This window comes from Vulpes lagopus, chromosome 11 (assembly GCF_018345385.1).
Source record: "Vulpes lagopus strain Blue_001 chromosome 11, ASM1834538v1, whole genome shotgun sequence".
Classification (NCBI taxonomy): domain Eukaryota; kingdom Metazoa; phylum Chordata; class Mammalia; order Carnivora; family Canidae; genus Vulpes; species Vulpes lagopus.
Genome location: NC_054834.1, coordinates 74914178 through 74933231, shown reverse-complemented (window position 1 = coordinate 74933231; position 19054 = coordinate 74914178). Strand labels below are relative to the sequence as shown.

The 19054-nt window shown below is 49.5% G+C and overlaps 3 protein-coding genes across 3 annotated transcripts; 2 read left to right on the top strand and 1 right to left on the bottom strand.

Moving 5' to 3' along the window:
- Positions 1-5646: 5646 nt before the first annotated feature.
- On the bottom strand, positions 5647-8731 carry EIF1AD (eukaryotic translation initiation factor 1A domain containing). Its single transcript, XM_041722963.1, has 6 exons — positions 8226-8731; positions 7204-7377; positions 6949-7057; positions 6739-6847; positions 6517-6567; positions 5647-5970 (listed from the first exon to the last, which is right to left on the bottom strand). Exons 2-6 carry the CDS (start codon positions 7288-7290, stop codon positions 5826-5828), a joined length of 501 nt encoding a protein of 166 aa, XP_041578897.1. The 5' UTR covers positions 7291-7377; positions 8226-8731; the 3' UTR covers positions 5647-5825.
- BANF1 (BAF nuclear assembly factor 1) lies at positions 8717-10384 on the top strand. The gene is made up of 3 exons (XM_041722964.1): positions 8717-8859; positions 9507-9644; positions 9856-10384. The coding sequence occupies exons 2-3, from the start codon at positions 9522-9524 to the stop codon at positions 10000-10002; spliced, it is 270 nt and encodes an 89-aa protein (XP_041578898.1). The 5' UTR covers positions 8717-8859; positions 9507-9521; the 3' UTR covers positions 10003-10384.
- A 4897-nt stretch (positions 10385-15281) lies between these two features.
- Positions 15282-17068, top strand: CST6 (cystatin E/M). The gene is made up of 3 exons (XM_041773494.1): positions 15282-15679; positions 16209-16334; positions 16885-17068. The coding sequence occupies exons 1-3, from the start codon at positions 15440-15442 to the stop codon at positions 16966-16968; spliced, it is 450 nt and encodes a 149-aa protein (XP_041629428.1). The 5' UTR covers positions 15282-15439; the 3' UTR covers positions 16969-17068.
- The last annotated feature ends 1986 nt before the right edge of the window (positions 17069-19054 follow it).

Below are 19054 nucleotides of genomic sequence, written 5' to 3'. Positions count from 1 at the left end.
AAAGATTAAAAAAAAATCTTCCCACCCACCCTAAAAATACCAGGCATAATGGGTTTTACAAGTTTTACCATGAATTACAGAAATGCAAAATTCCAGTCTGATACAAACACTTGTAATGAAAATAAAGAGAGAGAATACTAACTCATTTTATAAGGTTGGCATAACCTTGATATAAAGACACAAGGGTAGCACAGGAAAGAAAAAACTTAAACCATCTTACTTGAACCTGAATGTCAAAATGCCCCCAAATATCAGACAATCAAATCCAGCAATATGTTGAAAAATATATCATGACTGTTTTTATTCTAGAAAGCAAGGATGTTTTGAGGTGAGAACTGTCAAGGTCTCTTACCACACTTACAGGTTAAAGGAGAAAAAAAAACATGACTAGCTCAGATCGCCATGTGTGCTTCCTGGCACATATATATGGGTGGCTGGATGAGTGAAGTGGGTGGGGAAACTTTCGTGGAAATGATCTGCTCTTAGGTTGGTGCTAACATGATACAGATGCTGAGCCTGAAGGGCCACAAGTCCTAAACCTAACTGCAGGATGTGTCAGTATTGTTAGGTGACCAATCACATGGACTCACCACAACATGGGGAAGAAGGGGCTCTCAGAACACTCAGCTCACTCTGGGAGATCTATTCACTCAACTCATGGTTACGATCTGCCACTAAGTTGGGAGAACAGAAGGGGAATTCAGCTTCAGAGAATAAGTACTATGCAGAACATAAGGACTCTACCTCCAACAGGATCCTGCCTCCACCTACATGGAGCCTGCTTCTCCCTCTGCCTATGTCTCTTATTATGGATTTCTTAGCTCCAACCCACAGGAGCTAAATGGCCAATAAGAGACGGAGAAGTGGAGGGACACCTGGGTGGCTCAGTCGTAATCCAGAGTTTCAGGATCGAGTCCCACATCAGGCTCCCCCTGGGGAGCCTGTTTCTCCCTCTACCTATGTCTCTGCCTCTCTCTGTCTCTCATGAATAAATAAAATATTTATTTATTTATTTATTTATTTATTATTACTTATTTATTTATTAAATTTTTAAAGGATTTTATTTATTTATTCATGAGAGACAGAGAGAGAGAGAGAGAGAGAGAGAGAGAGAGGCAGAGACACAGGCAGAGGGAGAAGCAGGCCCCATGCAGGGAACCCGACGTGGGACTCAATCCCAGGTCTCCAGGATCAGGCCCTGGGCTGAAGGTGGCACTAAACCGCTGAGCCACCGGCGCTGCCCCTAAATAAAATCTTTTTTTTTTTTTTAATTTTTTTTTTTTTTTAATTTACTTATGATAGTCACAGAGAGAGGGAGAGAGAGAGGCAGAGACACAGGCAGAGGGAGAAGCAGGCTCCATGCACCGGGAGCCTGACGTGGGATTCGATCCCGGGTCTCCAGGATCGCGCCCTGGGCCAAAGGCAGGCGCTAAACCGCTGCGCCACCCAGGGATCCCCTAAAATCTTTAAAAGAGAGAGAGAGAGAGAGATGGAGAAGTGGAGATGAAAAGGTTTTAGGGGGAAAACAGGGGCTATTAGGTAAACCACACAATCACTGAGGGCTAAAGAAAAATCTAAGGCCAGGCTTACAGATACAGTGCCAAAAAAAAAAAAAAAAAATCACACAATCACATGACCAAGTGGGTAACAGTCAAAGGAGCACTTAGAGGAAAACTTGTAGCCATAAAAATGTTAGAAAACAAGACTGAAATTAAGCATATGGCTCAATAAGGTAGAAATGAGCAAAGAAGTAGAAGGAAACATCTAATAATGTAGAGAAACATCTTGCAAAATTAGTCAAAGAAAATACACAGAATAAAGGACAAATGTCTGTTGGTTTTATCAAAAGGTTGTCCCTGGGGGATCCCGGGGTGGCTCAGAGGTTTAGTGTCTGCCTTTGGCCCAGGGCGTGATCCTGGAGTCCCGGGATCGAGTCCCACATCGGGCTCCCTGCATGGAGCCTGCTTCTCCCTCTGCCTGTGTGTCTCTGCCTCTCTCTCTCTCTCTGTCTTTCATGAATGAATGAATAAATAAATAAAATCTTAAAAAAAAAAAAAAAAGAAGAAGCTGTCCCCTTATTCTGGTTAAAGAACTGCTCTATTCCATGGGAAGCACATGTTGTATGTACAGATTAGGCTTGGGTCATCTTGCCTCTCACCCATCCTCCCTATTCAAGTCCTGGTCACAGTACTCGCTCAGAAGGGGGTCAGTGACCCAAGATGACCAAATGGTCTTCCGTGATATACACAGACGCTCACAAAGGAACTCTTTGCTTATAAGGACTGAATGTAAACTGGAGCTTCCTGCAGAATACAATGGTAGGGAGAGATTGGTCCACCTACAGAAGCATAGATAATCCAAGGAACAAATGAGAGGAGCCCTGACGAAATCATGCTGGCCCTGGATCAGCATTTCTTACAGCTGTTCTCTTAGACTTATGGTCAATGAGCCCTGGTTTGCTTCTGCTAGGTGGAGTTAGATTTTGACGCTTACAAATTAAGAAAGTCCTGGGACACCTGGGTGGCTCAGTTCAGGGTGTGATCCTGGAGTCCTGGGATCGGGTCCCGCATCGGGCTACCTACATGGAGCCTGCTTCTCCCTCTGCCTATGTCTCTACCTCTCTGTCTCTCATGAATAAATAAAATCTTAAAGAAAAAAAGGCAGTCAAGTATCTACCCCTTAAAAAGGAACCAAACACAGATGTTTTTATAAATAAAGCCTACCAAACTTTAAGCAACAAAAAACTCCTGTTCTACAAATTATTTAAGAACAAAGAAACAGATTAAATGTCTTCAAATCCATTCTACAAGGATAGCATAGGGCTATACCAAATTGGGACAGGGAAATCATTAAAATAAGAAGTAAAATTGGCCCAGAAATAAATATTAAAATCCTAAAGAAATAAACACTCTAAGTGGAGCTTATATGAAATTGCAAGGACAGCTCAGCATGAGAAAGTCTGTTCATGAGAAGCAGCTCAATAATAAAACGAAGTCTTTTGGTTATCTCAATAGACATCAAAATCATTGCTATTAAATAAAGGGGAAAAGCCTTCAGTAAGCTGGGAACAGAGGGAAACATTTTTAGCCTAATGGAGGTTATCTACCAGACACCTAATGCAAGAATTGTGTTACGTGACTTATGGGAACAGTTCCCACTGGGAGAAAAACGAGGGTACCACCTAACATTATACTGGAGGCCCTGACCTCTGTGACCCCTAAAAAGAAACAAGTGTAAAGGATAAAGCTACCACTAGGAGAACATACTTGGACCTCCCAGAAAGTCAAGAGGATCAAATGAAAAACTATGAGAACAAAAGAATTTGATTAGCTCAATTAGGTGAGCAAGGATGGACAGTTTTCCCTAAATGCCAGTGATGGGCAGAAACGTAATTTCAAAAGATCCCACTCATAACAAGTAACTCTAAAATTCCCAGGACTAAACTGAACCAGAAATGTGAAGGACCCACATGAAGACAAACTTATAAAAGTACATACCCCATTTCTGGTAGGAAAATTCAAAACTGTTAAGATAGTATTTTTCTGCATATCAAGCTATGGGATTTAAAACCCTGATGAAAATCTCAAAAGGATTTTTAAATGCAAATTGCCAAGTTCCTTCTAAAGTTATGTAAGAAAAAACAGGAAATTTTCAAGGAAGAGTGGGCCAGGATGAGGGAGATAGATTAAGTAATGCCATAAAATGTGGCATGTGCACATACATCAACAGATGAGAAACTCCAAAAAGAGACCCACATGTATGCAAGAATTCAGTTTATTTTAAAAAGGTATTTTAGGGATCCCTGGGTGGCGCAGCGGTTTGGTGCCTGCCTTTGGCCCAGGGCGCGATCCTGGAGACCTGGGATCGAGTCCCACGTCAGGCTCCCGGTGCATGGAGCCTGCTTCTCCCTCTGCCTGTGTCTCTGCCTCTCTCTCTCTCTCTGTATGACTATCATAAATAATAATAAAAAAAAATTTTAAAAAAAAAATAAAAAGGTATTTTAAATCTGTGAGTAAAGAATGACCCATTCAACAGATGGTATAGAGACAAATGACGACCCCTTTAGGAAAAAAAAAGTTGCCTCCCATAAAAAATAAATTTCAGACAAGTTAGATATACACACACACATACATATCCTTAACTCATCTGAAGTTTATTTTTTGTATATATACACATACATACAAATATATAGACATGTATATATTTAAAGCTCCACTAAGATAAAATAAGGTAAAGTGAGCAAGGAACAGATAAATGAACCAGTAGCTGGAGACGATGTGGAATCAGTGACAGGCCTTTCAGATTGTTTGAGACAGGAGATTCTATAGCACCTCTGCCACTAACATATCCAGTAGAGAGGATGGCAAAAAACAAAACTCACATAAAGTCCTTAAACAAGAGGATAAGCTCCAGGGCACAAGATAAAAGTTTTAAGTCCCACTGGATTACATGGGGGGAAGTTAAAGGACAATCCATGAGCACATTTGTAGGGTGGGTAATGAGGACACATAATGAAGTATGTGGTCCTAACAGGGGAAGGGGGAATTGGTAGACAACATACAAGTTTTGAAGTACAATATCCCAGAGATCTGCTAGGCAGTGCTGAGCATCCACCTGAGGTTTGTAATTATGAATTTAAGGTAAAACTAGTGAGTTAGGTTGGCTGTTTTCTCTAGCATTTACTTGAACACAGGCACAGAAGTGAACAGCTGGGTTAGCCAAGGTTAGATCTTACTAGATGAACCAGCAGGGAGACAAGTGAGTGGAAGGTGTAGGTGGAATCGATGTTGCACAAGGAAGGGAAGTGAAGATAGGAAAATAATGGTAAGAATGTGTGTTGGGGCGGGGGGGGGGGGTAGGTGGTTGTGGTTAAGGATACAGAGGAGGGAGTTGAGCAGGTAAGCACGAAAACCAGGAGGCGGTGATTTTACAGATATTTGAATTCAAGAGGAGTGGCAACTCCTATCAACGTCAGGGGTGCAAGGAGTGATCAATGAGGTAGGCACCAATGAGACTGAATAGGCCCATCCATGGGGTGGAGAAAATGGTGGTGGAAACAGGGGTGGAAGACTCTAAGCCGGGAGTTAAAGTGTTCAACGTCTGAACGGTGATTAGAAGATCAATGTCAACAATGGAGAAGGGGTACATAGCCAGAGGTAAAAGCTTAAAAAAAGAGGGATGACAATTTGCAAGAGAGCTGGGGAGTGATGTCTGAGTAGCCACAGAAAAGCCACTAATCAGAGGACGCACACAGCAGTTAAGGAGGTGGGCACTCCTATAGTCACAGTGACTAGAAAGCCAGGAAAAGCAGCTTACGAGGCACTATGAAATTCATCCTGAGTGTCTCTTAGAGGCAGGGGGCACTAGGTCCTAGAGCTGTGTTCCTCAATGGCTGAGTCAGTACTAATTGTAAGCATGCAATACAGAGGGATTGCTCCCAGTTATTATTAAATACATGCCAGAAGGCACAGCACAGGCCCTGGTGTTTATGAGTGCTCAATGAGAGAAAGAATCTAGGAAAGGTTCCAGCCATTTCCATTTCTTACCCATTTAGGACCTGCACCCGGGGGACCCATCAAGGAGCAGTTTTTAACTTCACCACAAGTCCCTCCTCCCTCCAAAGAGCCACTCAGACACCAGCACAAGTCATTACCCACCAGGGGTTTAATTCTCCTTGAGCAGAAGATCAGTTCAGAGAGGGGCCCTGCCTTGTCCCCCATGCAAGGGGAGGGGGTAGAGAAGAACTGCAGAGCACCCTGAGAATGTCCAAGCGCAGAGGAGCCAAGTACTCGTCCCTGAGCAAGAGGAGAAATGGGTCCAGGAACTCAGGCTGCCTCCTCCTCTTCGCTCTCCTCCTCGCTCTCATAATATTGTCTGCGGTTGGTGTTAACAAAGAGATCAGAATCATCTTCAGAGCTGGATTCTTCTCCTGATGACTGTGGCTCTGCAGGGAGTTCTGGCTGAGTCTGTCTGCATGGGGGAAAAGGGACAGGGTTAACCCAATGCCTTCTGGGAAAAATAGGTCTGCAATCAAGGAGCCCCATAAAAAGGAGGACCATATGGCCAACAAAAGCTCTCTTAAAAACAAAAACAAAAACAAAAAAAACTCTCTAAAGACTATACCTCCCAGCCCATATCAAAAGTTTGCTAGAACTACTGGATTTAACAATAATGATTTTACAACCATGAACTAATGCTCAGTGGACCCACCCCATATACCAAGTATTATGCTAAGCAATTTTATAAACATTAACTCCTTTAATCCTCACAAAGCTCCCACTTTACAGGCAAAGAAATCCAGGCTTAAGAGATCAAGTAACCTGCTTAAAATGATTCATTTACAAGTGGCAATGCCACAATCTTAATCTGGGGCATCTCACTTTCAAGCTGTACTCATATCCACATATTTAGGAGCACTCATCAGGGACTCTACATAGGAAGAAAGAATGTCTCTATTTTCCCCTCAAGGTACCAAAGCCTAAATCCCTATTTTTTATCATAAGGCTTGTTTCTCACCTGTTCCTGTTGTTGTTGTGTTTCTCACCCACTTCTGAAAAGGCCTCAGGCCTGTGCCAAGAGAAGAGCCAGGGTAAGAAAGGACAGAAAAATGGATCAGCAAAAAAGCTGTTTCCAGCTATCCCTGCCTGGGATGCTATGATCCTCCTTCCTACAATTCCATAGCTTAGAAGTCAGTATCCCCAGAAATGAGGCAGCCAATGACCAAAAGAACTACCCTACCAGAGCCCTTCCTTCTGTAGAGAGCGTACATGGTCTTTGCAGAGCACAAAGGAGATCTCAGCCTTCACTTTCTCTCCCTCTTCAATAGGGTCAACAATGAGAAAGTCCCCTGCAGGTAAGAGAGGAGAAAAAACATAATAGATCCAGCTTGTAATGGGGAAAGCCAAGCTCTCAGGAAATAGTTGTCTCCTAGAGGGCTGCCTCTCTCACCTCTCTTGATCCAGATGTTCTTACGGTATTTGGAGGGCATGCTCACCAGGAAGCGCTGCCCCTGGGCTGTCTCCACCTCATGCAGATTGTTCCCTGGGGTCCTGAGTACCTGGTCCAAGAGTGACCAAGAACTCATCAGCCTCATCAGTCAGCTCAAATACCCGGTAAGCTGTGCTACACCCTACCCCCATCACAAGGGCCCACGAGGAGTAGAGGGATGGGGAGGCAGAGCAGCTTGTGCCCAATGCCACTCACCCTCACGATCTGCTGCTGGTCAGAGGGCACCATGTGCTCCCCCAGCACCTCCTTCACCACATGCTTCCTCTTGGTGGCCTGAGACATGCTGGGTCCTGTCCCAGGGGGGTGAGGGACGCAGAGACTGTCAATTCCTGAGTTTCTTGGATGACAAGTTCAGAACCCAGGATTGTTCTGAAAATGGAGAGATCCTTTTTACTAAGGAGTGACTGTGTCCTGGTTAAGAACATGAACTCTAAAACCTAATTACTAGGGGGATCCCTGGGTGGCTTAGCGGTTTAGCCCCTGCCTTTGGCCCAGGGCGTGATCCTGGAGTCCTGGGATCAAGTCCCACGTCAGGCTCCCTGCATGGAGCCTGTTTCTTCCTCTGCCTGTGTCTCTACCTCTGCCTCTCTCTCTCTCTGTCTCTCATGAATAAATATATAAAAATCTTTAAAATAAGTAAGTAAATAAAACCTAATTACTAGATTTCAAATCCTTCCTTGGCTCCTTCCTAGCTGTTCAACTTCACTAGCTTCAGAGAAAAAATAATAGTTAAACCCAATCACTATTAGTAGAATAAAATAATGCAAGCCGAGCACTTAGAACAGTGTATGGCAAACAAAAACAACTCACAAGTACTGGCAAAATCACAGAAACCGAATACCAGGTTCTACAGAAGTTATTGTGGAAACCTCTCAGGAAGGAGTGTGAGATAAACTGTACATTCCTCAACATATTCGTACATCCTCTGTGTAGCACAGCCACGTAACACAGATGCCCAGCTTATCAACACACTACGGTCAAAAACCAGTGAGAAGACAGCGCGATGGTCCACTCCAGGAACGAGTTAACAAAAGTCGGGTAAGCCGGCTCGGTCTGCGGCCACTGCCAGGTTTCTGACGTGGGTACTGAGAAGACGAGGACCGGCACCATGAAGGCTGATGGTTTCCAAAGGAAACTCCGAGGTGTGACCTCTAGCTGCCGTCCCCTGCCCACCCCCTTCCCTATCCTGGAAGAGACGCTCAGAGACCGACACTTACCCTCTGCCCTCGTCTCCCACGGGCGGTGCCTTGTTCTCCAGACTGGACGCTGAGAGCGGCTCGCCCACGACTCAATTCGTAGCTGAGCCAACGAGGGCACAGCAAAAGGGTCCGCCGGCAGACAGACGCACACTCAGGTCGCCCGCGCTTCCGACTCCTCCTAGCCGGGTGACCACTAGCACTCTAGAGTCGGACCCTTCCGAACACCGTACTTCCGGGGCTATCTCGGAAGCTCACCAGCCGCCCTCCGCTCCTGTCCGTCTCTCTAACTCTTCCCACCTCCGGGTCGGCCAAGGTTAAGTTCTTGAGTTCCCGATGCAGCGCAGCGGGGAATGGAATTTTCTCCAAGGCCTCAGGTCCCTGAGACCGGACAGGCTGCCCGAGAGGCGAGACCACATAAGGCAGCTTGGGCTTCCCGCGAGGCAACCCGCAAGCGGTGCCTAGTAAGGGCGCCGTTGAGGTCGGGAGCGCCTCTCTATGGCTCTACGCGGCTAGAAGTGCCCAGAGGAATTTTTTTAAAAGCGGCTCTACAGACGACCCGGAAGCGGAAGTGGAAGAAAGTTCTAGTGAGTTTGAGATATCGGTGGGAGCAGCCGGGTGGCGGTAGGAGCCGTTACGGGAGCCGGAGCTGCTGGTGAGCGTTCGCCGCGGAGCAGGGCCCGAGCTGGACGCGGGAGGGGGTGCGGGGAGGAGGGGAGGAGAGGGGCCTTAGCCGGGTAGCCGGCCAGACGAAGCGCCCTCGGAGCCGGCCCAGCTGCCGTGCGGGGAGAGGGCGGGGCGCGGCGCGGCGGCGCGTGGAGGGGGCGGGGCCGGCGGGCGGGGGGCGGGGAGTGCGGACCCGCGGGGCTGGAGAAGCGGGTGTACGCTTTTGGGTTAGTGCCCTCGCTCTGGGAGCGGTGCGTGCGGGCGAGTGGGACCGAGAGACCCTTCATTTGCTCCCTTCTTAGCCCACCAAGGTCACAGAGGGAGTGACAGCCTCAAGGAGGACCCAGGCTACCGACTGGGAATCTTCCCGCTGCCCCGCGTGCGCCATCTGTGAGGGCGGGCTAGTTTTTCCCCTGGGGCTGGACGAGAACCCGGTTCCCACAGAGAACCATTCTTTTGCCTAGCGGGAAAAAGGCTCTTCTTGGACCTCAGTTCTCTTACCCATGAGCCGAGGAGATCTGAGTGAGCCACCGTAATGGCTGGATTAGCTTTCACTTAATATAAATAACATTGTCACTGGGCCCTTGGGAGTTACTGGTTTGCAGCCCTAACTTAACCTTTTCTTGGGATTCCCAGATTAAGCTGATCAAGATGACAACCTCCCAAAAGCACCGAGACTTCGTGGCGGAGCCCATGGGGGAAAAGCCAGTGGGGAGCCTGGCTGGGATTGGTGAAGTCTTGGGCAAGAAGCTGGAGGAAAGGGGCTTTGACAAGGTGTGGGTGGCAGCATGCACCTGGGGGATGGGGGTGAGGGTGGCCTCACTTTGTGGGTGAGGAAAGTGAGAGTAGATGTTGAGGGTGGCCTGAGGAGATAGCCACAGCTTGCCCACTTCCTAGGCTCATGTGCTTTGGATGCCACAAAAGTGGCTTTGTTCTTTCTTGGTCCCATGGAACACTTAGCAGCATGCCCTTTCCCCGTTTGCAGGCCTATGTGGTCCTTGGCCAGTTTCTGGTGCTAAAGAAAGATGAAGATCTCTTCCGGGAATGGCTGAAGGACACATGTGGTGCCAATGCTAAGCAGTCCCGGGACTGCTTCGGGTGCCTTCGAGAGTGGTGCGATGCCTTCTTGTGAGGCTCTCTGGATAGCCCCCAGTCCCAAGCCCCAGCATGGAGTCTCCCGAGTTTGCAGCCGCGTGGGAACTCCTCCCCTGTCCTCTACAGAGGAAGAGATTGCTATTGTTGTACTCACTTCTGATGTACTTCAAGGTCTTGGGAGTTCTCTTCCTCTCACCATTTCAACTTTTTTGAAACTCTCACTCTTGCATGCATCTCCCCACTCCTTCCCCCTGCCAGTTTCATGTCAACAATTATCAGCTTTACCGAGTGAGTTCCTGGCCCTTCCCTCACCCCCACCCCCACTAGTCTGGTCTGTTTTATGCTATTTGGCTCCTTTTTTGGCAGAACAGTCACTGTCCTTGTAAGGTTTTTTAAATCAATAAAGTCAGTGGCCTTCATGACTGGGCTTCATGTGTTGAAAAGCAGGTGGGCTGGGACTTCCCCAGGGACTGACCGGGTCTGCCACACTCCTTTATCAGTACAGATCGAAACTGGCAGCTTCCTTCCCACTCTGGAGGACAGCCATGTGGGCCTCACACAGGTGCCTTGGAGTGTTCTTAGTAATCTGGCAAAGAGTGTGGGTTGATCCCTTCCTGGGATCTGGGTGGGCTGTGATATTCCAGATACCAACCGAGTCAACAGCTGGGCTAGGCAGCACCTGGTGGAAAAATCAGTGGGAGTCAGGAATACCAGGAAGAGGGCGGATCAAATGTGGGTTAGAGTTCGTCTGCCAATCATCATATACTCTCCTGGCCTCTAAGAGAAGTAGGCAGGGCTCTGGTCATCTGGCTGGTCCTCTTAGGGAGGCAGAAAAAACATAAGACATCACAGTTGTAGGGGCCTGAGTTAGTTGGGTATGTTTTTGTCCTGGTCTTTGTTGAACTCTTAGTACAAACCAGGTCCACAGCTAAGATCTTTTCAAAATTTTTTTCTCCCACAGTAATAAGTAGTTGTTTTCCCTTTTATAGGTGAGGAAACCAGAGGCTCAGAAAGACTGAGTAATATGACCGTGGACTTACTGCTAGGAAGGAGTCAGGTTGGTTCTTAAAATGTAACTCAAAACCCATGTACCTGAGGGCCCTTTGTTCCCTGGTCATGTCACTTGGCCTCTCTGAGCCTCAGTTTTCCCACTTGGAAAATGAGGTTGTAAGGATTGTATGAAATGCTAGCTGTCTAGCACCTAGCCCTGCTTAGATTTCATTCCTTCTTCGGAGCATCATTGAGAACTACTTGCTTACAGAATTTTCCTCAGAGGGCTTACAGTCTGGTGAGGAGAGAATAACAAGTATTAAATGCAAAAATTGGGATACTACGAGAAGGTTCTCATGACCTCAGGGTAGGGAGAAATTAAAGAAAAGTTGATAAACTCACTTCCATTTATAGAAACTTTGTTTGCCTAAAGATACCATGAAGAAGGGTGCCTGGGTGGCTCAGCTGGTTAAGCATCTGCATTTGGCTCAGGTCATGATTGCAGGGTCCTGGGATCGAGCCCCCGCATTGGGCTCCCCACTCAGCAGGGAGCCTACTTGTTCCTCTGCCCCTCCCCCTTCTCATGCTTTCTCACTCTCAAATAAATAAAATTCTTAAATAAAAAATAAAGATACCACAAAGAGAGTAGCGATGTAAACCCAGGGTGGGAAGGAACATTTGCAACACACTTAACACAAGACTGCATCCAGAGAACATGACTATGATAAAGACAAAGCAGATAACACAATAGACAAAAAGGCCTGTAAAGCAGCCATGAGAGGAATGTCCAAATGGTGAATAAGCTTGTGAAAAAGTGCTCAGGCACAGTAGTAGTCGGAAATGCAAATGAGATGCCATTATACACTCACTGGCAAAAATTCTAAAGTCAAACAATATCAAGTGCTGATGGAATGGAGCAAGAGTGGCTGACATCCATCTGGTGGGAGTAGAAATTGATCTGAACCCTTGGGGAAAACAGGCATTTTCTAGTGAAGCTGAAGTGACCCATCCTGTGACCTGGCAATTCTACTCCTGGAGCTGTTTCAAAGGACATTCTGCATACCTGCACCTAAATTTGTGTTCACAACGACTTTGTTTATAACAGCCCCCAACTGGACCGACTCTAATGGCTGTCCATACCAGTGACAACGAACAAATGACAGGTGAATTTCAATGCTGAGCCAACAGAAAAACGTCAAATTGTGTGATTCCATTCACATAAAGTTAAGTGGATTCTTGCTCAGTAATCTCTATATAGATGGTAAAACTAGAAAAAGCAAGAAAATCCTTATTGCAAAAATCAATAGTAGAAAGAAGTATTAGTTACCTTCGTGAGGAATGGGGAGGCTTGGGGTGAGGGTGGCAGTTTCCATGTCTTTACCTGTGTGGTGGTAATACAGGCATTGACTATTTGTTAACTGAACATATGTTCTGTGTGCTTTTCTGTATATTAGCTACATCTCAGAATAGTAGAAGACTAAAAGGAAACCAAAAGTAAAGCCCCAGGAATAGAGCAATTATGTGATTAGTTGGAAATCATGAGGGTTCAGTTCAGATCTGGGCCTGGAAAGTGAGCAGCCACCCTGGAAGGGTGCCAGGTGGCCAGAGTAAGGTTCAGCTTGTGTTACTTAGTGGGAGGGTGCCGGCCTGACTCCCAGACTGAGCTGGGAATTCAGGCTGTCTGTCCCTAGAGTTTCAGGCTATGTTTCTGATACTCTCCCAGATGGGTCCAGGGTCACCTCAGAGTCCCCTCAGCCTTGACCCTTTGTGTTGTGACGCTGTCACACAGGCCTGGTGTACTTAGGCAGGAGCTTGGCAGGGCCATGGTCTTCCCCTACCTCAGTCCTGATACTGCCAGATTGTTGCTGATGCTCTGGGAGGTAATGGAGGCTCCCTCCTCCTCCACAACACTCTTCTGATGGCTCCTGCCCATGCTGGTTATCAGGTTTTGACTCTCATGGTTCTGGCATGAACCACCCAGCAGAAGCCCGTGGGACGTGCTGCCTGTTCTGCTTCCTCCCCGTGGGCTCTTCTCTGCCTCGCCCACAGGCTTTGTCCCTGAAGGGGCTGGAGCCCGCTTTCTCACCTCTCGCTTGGGGCTCTGGCAGTGTCTGTGACACGTTAAGTTGAAACCCCTTATCTTGGCCCCTTAATGCATCCCACACAAGTTCCTGGTTTAGTCTTAGAACAGCAGGAGACAAAGGGCATGTAGAATGTACCTTGTGACAACGTGGCTTCAGAGATCCAGTCCCAACTTAGCCTCTAGGACAAAGGACCAAGACCTAGAATATCGGAGAAAGCAGACCTGAGACCAGCAGAATGTTAGTAGGAGGTTATTTAAATGTCAGCCCATGGGGTGGTACAGTTGGTTAAGTGTCTGACTCTTGGTTTTGGCTCAGGTTGTGATCTCGGGGTCATGAGATCAAGCCCCACGTTGTGCCCCATGTCTCACCCTGCACTTAGCACAGAGTCGGCTTAAGACTCTCTCCCTCTCTCTCTGCCCCCCAACCCCAAATAAATAAATCTAAAAAAAAAAAAAAAAAAAAAAAAAGCCCTCCTTCCCTCTAGTAAAACAGCTGCTGAGCAGTTATGAGGATGAGTGAGTGTGTGGAGGCCCTGGTTCAAGGCCTGGCATGTTATCAGAAGTCCAGTAATTGTCGATTTCCCTTCCCAGTCCCCCTTGGCCCACCAAGACACCACTACTAGACAGATAGTGTGACCTTAGACAAGTGACCTGACCTGATTAACTTCCTTCACCTGAAAAACGAAATTGAGGCTTACTCCCTGAGAGTGCTTGTGATAGACCCATGTGAAAGGTCTTTGGAGGTCATTAGGTGTGGTACAACCTGCGGTACTCTCCTGCACCAGTGAGAAGTAGTGACAGGTAGGGTGGGGGCAAGTGAGCTAGGGACCCATTGGCCCTTGGTGAATCAGAGACCACGCCTTGGCTACTTTTCCAGGGAGCTGTTGGAGATTAAGTGTGGCCATGGCTGAGCTCCAAGTAATGGCAACGCAGGCCTGGGATAGCCCCAGGAGGCTGCGTTTCCCTCCTCTGCCCCATGTATCATAGTGGTCCTGAGCTTCTTACTCTACCCCCTCCCAGGTTCTCTAAGGTTGGGTTTCTGCCTGGCCTTGGCCTCTTCATTAAGCCAAGCTTGAGCCAGCTGTCCCACAAACTGGGGTCTGTCCCTTTAAGGCAGACACCTGAGCCTGCAACTTGTGACTCTTCCTTGGAATCTCAGATTGGTTTTCACAGCTGGGCTGAGGGGGTGGGGAGCAGCTGGTCTCCCAAAGAGGAAATCACTGCCCTTCCTGGTCCTGGGATTCCGAGAGGCCTAGAATTATGCCTGCTTAGAATATTCATCATTGTAATAGCTACCAACGTTTGCCAGATATTGTAAACCATTACCTCTTCCAAGCCCCAAGCGGGATCCTTGGAGGCCTTAAGCACTGACAAGGCCTCAGTGTCCCAGGGCAGAAAAGTCCCACCTCCCCTCAGCAACATGTGATTAAAAGTACAAGCTACAGTGAACCCGAAAACACGAAGTCCACCAAGATTGAGACTCTTCTCGTGTTAGCTACTTCAGTGCTGTGTATTAAACCTGTTTTTCTGAAAAACACATTGTGCCTATTTTGCTGCTACCTCCAGCATGCACAGTTCACCTCTGGGTAGCCCAGTGCTGGAATAACCTTAGCAGGTAAGAGTTGTCACCTCTCTCACCACAGTGAGACCTTGGGAGGCCAAGGGACCTGTCTTAAGTCACCAGTCAGGAAATGGCAGAGCTGCTATGACACACACCCTTCTCTGGCCATCCTCCTACCTTGGGCTCAGTCTGGTTTGAGAGCACAGAGTTGAATTTGCTTGGGCTCAAAAGCCAGTGTCATTTGCTATTTACTAGCTGGTGTCTTTGGGCAATTCAGTTCTCCCCTCTGCCTCCTGTTTCTTCACAAAGTAGAAACATTACTAATTTCCATTTCTGGCCAAGAGGGTCACACAGCACCCCGGCTCAGCACATCAGTCTCCTCTCCTGCTGTTTTTAGAGGACCAGACCTCCTCTAAGCACTTTACCTGTTGAGTCCTCACACGACCCATTTTACAGAGAGGAAAACTGAGGCGGCGAGCGGTTAAGTAATTTCTTCTAGGTTCCACGGCCAGGAAATGGTGGCAATAGTAACAGCTCGCTAATAGTTGTTGGTATTTCATACTCGTCAGGCCTCCTGTGAACTGAGTGGTGGGCACTGGCCAGGGACTCCCTGTCCTTTCCCTCACGGAACCCGGGTCTGTCCCTGGAAGGAAGGCAGGCATGCTGGGCCCTCCCGCTGCCCCCGAGGCGGGAGGAAGTTGGCCTCGCACACCGCCCAGGCTCCGCACACCGCCCAGGCTCCGGGATCCCTCCCGGCTGCTGCCGCGGGGGCGCGGGGCGGGGCGGGCGGGGCCTCGAGCCGGTAAAAGCGGAGCTCGCGCCGGCCCAGCACTGCCGGCCATGGCGCATCCGAGCCTTCCGCGGGCGCTGGGCCTGGGCCTGCTCGCCCTCTGCCTCCTGGCGCTGCTCTGCGACGCCCGCGCCCGCCCCGGGAACCACTTGGTCGGAGGACGCGTGGACCTGTCGCCCAGCGACCCGCAGGTGCAGAAGGCAGCGCAGGCGGCCGTGGCCAGCTACAACATGGGCAGCAACAGCCTCTACTATTTCCGAGACACCAACATCCTCAAGGCGCAGAGCCAGGTGTGCGGGGGGGGGGGGGGTGGGGGGGGGGGGGGGGGGGGGGGGGGGGGACAGGGTCGAGGGGTGGGGGTGGTGGGGCGCTGGCTAGGGCAAGACCAGTGCGGCATTCACACTGTGACCAGGTTACAGGGATGCCACAAGAGTATTCAGGACACTTGAATACAATGTATTTTTTTTTAGTTCAATTAATGCCACAAATTTATGAACAATACATCTATATTTCAATAGGATCTAGCCCTGACTTACACAGTGGCTCGTTAGCCTCAAGGTGCTCCTGCTCTGAGGGGTGGATTGGGGAGAGGGGAGTGAGGGAGATAGGGCAGTGGGCTTCAGGATGCCTGCACCCCTGGGTCTCAGCTTCCTTCGTGGCCCAGGCCTCTGCTTGTCTTCCCAGGAATCCCCACCAGAACTTCCCCATCCAGGGTCTGAATCCCGAGGCCCAGGCCAGTGTGCTGAATGTGGAGAGAGGTGAGAGGTCCGGGTCAAGGGCATCCAGAATCCCTGACCTGCTCCTGTCCTCCATCCCCAGCTGGTGGCTGGCGTCAAGTACTACCTGACTGTTGAGTTGGGGAGTACAGCCTGTCGGAAGAACATGGCCACTGGAGACCGCATAGATGTCACTACCTGCCCCCTGGCCACAGGAGTACAGGAGGAGGTAATAGTCCTGCACCCCACTTTCCAGCAAACAAGACCCTAGGTTGTCCAGCCTGAACTGGTCTGTCTGGCCAGGCTGAACCTGGTGGAACCTGTCCCTGCCTTCTGGATGACTCAATCTCCAGGCCAGGGTGCGGTGCAGAGAGAAAGAGATTGGGGCTTCTCTCACTGGACTGGGCTAGAAAGATCTGGGATCTAGGAGCAGCCCGGGATGGCTCAGTGGTTTTGTGCCGCCTTCACTCCAGGGTGTGATTCTGGAGACCCGAGATCGAATCCCACGTTGGGCTCCCCGCATGGAGCCTGCTTCTCCATTTGCCTGTGTCTCTGCGCCTCTCTCTCTCTCTCTCTCATGAATTAAAAAAAAAAAAAAATCTGAAAAAAAAAAAAAGATCTGGGATGTAGTCCTGGCCATTTGGCTCCTTGTCCTTTTGGGCCAGTAGTGACTGTTTCTCTCACACCCCAGAGGAGAGTGTCACAGGCTGAGGGTGGCAGTTGTGAGGAGTCATGCCTTGGGCCCAGACTTACCCATCCTCTCCTTGCTCTCCCTGCAGAAGCTGCGCTGTGACTTCGAGATCCTGGTGATCCCCTGGGAGAATTCCTCCCAACTTCTAAAGCATAACTGCGTGACCATTTAGTAGACCCCTTTGGATGTGGGAAAAACAGGTGCATCCTGGGAAGGCACTTCAGGCCTATGGGCATATCTGTCACAATAAATTGCTAGCACTGCTTCTCGCATTGGACTCTCCTGAGTGCTTCACTCCTCCCCATGACCCCCCTCTCCTGTCTCCTGTGCCTCCTCTGGCAGCGCCCCCTCCCCATTCGAAAGAGAGTCCATACCACCCCCAGTTGAGCTTCTATTGTCTTAACCCATACAGTGCTGGAGGTTTCAGTTCCCAAATATGGAGTCTTCCAAACACCCTAGCATCATAGACACAGAGGACCTAACCTCCAAGGACTCTGAATATTCTGAGTTAAGGGGTAGGAGACAAAGCCACAGGAGAGGGATGATACCTCAAGACCAAACCGGGGTGGGGGGGGTGGGGGCGGTGGGCAGCCAGGGTGGCTCAGCGGTTTAGCGCAGCCTTCAGCCCAGGGCCTGACCCTGGAGACCCGGTATCGAGTCCCTGCATGAAGCCTGCTTCTCCCTCTGCCTGTGTCTCTGCCTCTCTCTCTGTGTGTGTCTCTCATGAATGAATAAATAAAATCTTAAAAAAAAAAAAAAAAAGAACGGGGGCAGAAGTTGGTGACTACTCTGAGGAAGGCCTGAGCTCTGCTCTCACTCATCTGCTAGGACTCAGGGTCGCACAGGCTGAATTCAGCCATCCAAGCCCCAGGACGCCGAGCTCCCAACCTGAGAGGTTCCTCTACTGTCCAGGGGCCAGCAATGGCAGAGCCCCACAGGCCAAGAGGCCGCGAAGGCTGCGACAGTGGCTTTCAATACAGGCTGCGGGCCATATGCCAGAGGGACTCCCCAGTGCTTTGCCCCAGCCAAGACCCCTGGAAGGGGCTGGACAGGAAGCCCAAAGGGGACCAAGGTCAAATCTGCTCACAGGACGACGAGGGGACAGATGCAATGTGATGTCATTGAAAGAAAATAGAACTGCAACATTTTTTGCACAACTGAATTTATGGCTGCAAATCATTCTCACTACACACACACACACACACACACACACACACACACACACAGAAACCACAGTATACCCTTGGATCCTCCCAAAGTACACATGTCCAGGAAATCACAGGCATACACAGCCTAGCAACCCAGAAACACACACATACACACACACATACAGAAACAACACCCTCCACCCCAACCAACCTGGAGATGTATACAGACCTCCACACACACAGCCCCAGAGACCCACATGCCCCACCCAGAGCTGTGCCTCAGGTGCACAAACACACACCCACACCTGGAAAAGGCAAGTCAGTAATTGGATCCCTTGGGAGCAGTAGGTGTGGGCCCCACCAGGCCCAGGCAGCAGAACTGCTGTGGCTGTGCCTGTGGAGAATGCTCCCTGCCTCTGTCTTCTGCTGCTCCAGGCAAGGCCTCACATCCGCCACCGTGCCTGCCTTCGGTTCCCTGCCCAGCGCTGGGACCTCCTGAGGAACGGCGCCAGATCCCAGGCCCTGCCTTCTGTTCTCAGAGGCCATCCTGGCATAGAGTTGGGGAAGTGGAGAACAGAGGCGACTTGCACGAGGAAGCCTGAGGAGCCAAGGGGCTGAGTCTGACAGAAGCTAGGGATTCAGGGGAAAACATCAGCTCTGCTTTGCCCCTGCCTGTCAGATGTGGCAGCTCAGTCAGCCCAGGGGCCCTGGAATGTGGCCACTGCTTGGAAGCCCCCTCACCCCCACCCCAAGCCACCCAGCAGGAGACTCCAGCGTGGAGCTGGCACTAGGAAGTGACAGGAAATGCTTGTTGAATGAATGTATGAGGTGGTGGGTGAGGCGAGGCTTGCAGATATCTGCCAGGTGGCCTCTCCACCCCCGGAGTCTGTGCCCACATCCCAGAAACCATTTCCTTTGCAGTCTCTCCCCAGGTCCTGAGCCAGGCGGTAATCTCAGCCAGGCCTGAGAGGGAGGTGCTGCTCTTGTCCTGGGGCCTGGAGTCTTCACCACTGTCTGGTACAGCCTGGAGGTAGGGGGATCCTGGCACAACTGTTGCCCCTCAGGCCCCTACTCTGGAGTCCTGCTCCTGACCCCCTCCAGCCTGTACTG

Excerpts from the sequence above, each read along its gene's own strand:
- EIF1AD (XM_041722963.1), bottom strand. The coding sequence starts at position 7,290 with ATGTCTCAGGCCACCAAGAGGAAGCATGTGGTGAAGGAGGTGCTGGGG. Across the intron at positions 7,058-7,203 it reads ACCAGCAGCAGATCGTGAGG|GTACTCAGGACCCCAGGGAA; the intron begins GTGAGTGGCATT and ends CTCTTGGACCAG. Across the intron at positions 6,568-6,738 it reads CTACAGAAGGAAGGGCTCTG|GCCTGAGGCCTTTTCAGAAG; the intron begins GTAGGGTAGTTC and ends CTCTTGGCACAG.
- BANF1 (XM_041722964.1), top strand. The coding sequence starts at position 9,522 with ATGACAACCTCCCAAAAGCACCGAGACTTCGTGGCGGAGCCCATGGGG. Across the intron at positions 9,645-9,855 it reads AGGAAAGGGGCTTTGACAAG|GCCTATGTGGTCCTTGGCCA; the intron begins GTGTGGGTGGCA and ends CCCCGTTTGCAG.
- CST6 (XM_041773494.1), top strand. The coding sequence starts at position 15,440 with ATGGCGCATCCGAGCCTTCCGCGGGCGCTGGGCCTGGGCCTGCTCGCC. Across the intron at positions 15,680-16,208 it reads TCCTCAAGGCGCAGAGCCAG|CTGGTGGCTGGCGTCAAGTA; the intron begins GTGTGCGGGGGG and ends CTCCATCCCCAG. Across the intron at positions 16,335-16,884 it reads CCACAGGAGTACAGGAGGAG|AAGCTGCGCTGTGACTTCGA; the intron begins GTAATAGTCCTG and ends CTCTCCCTGCAG.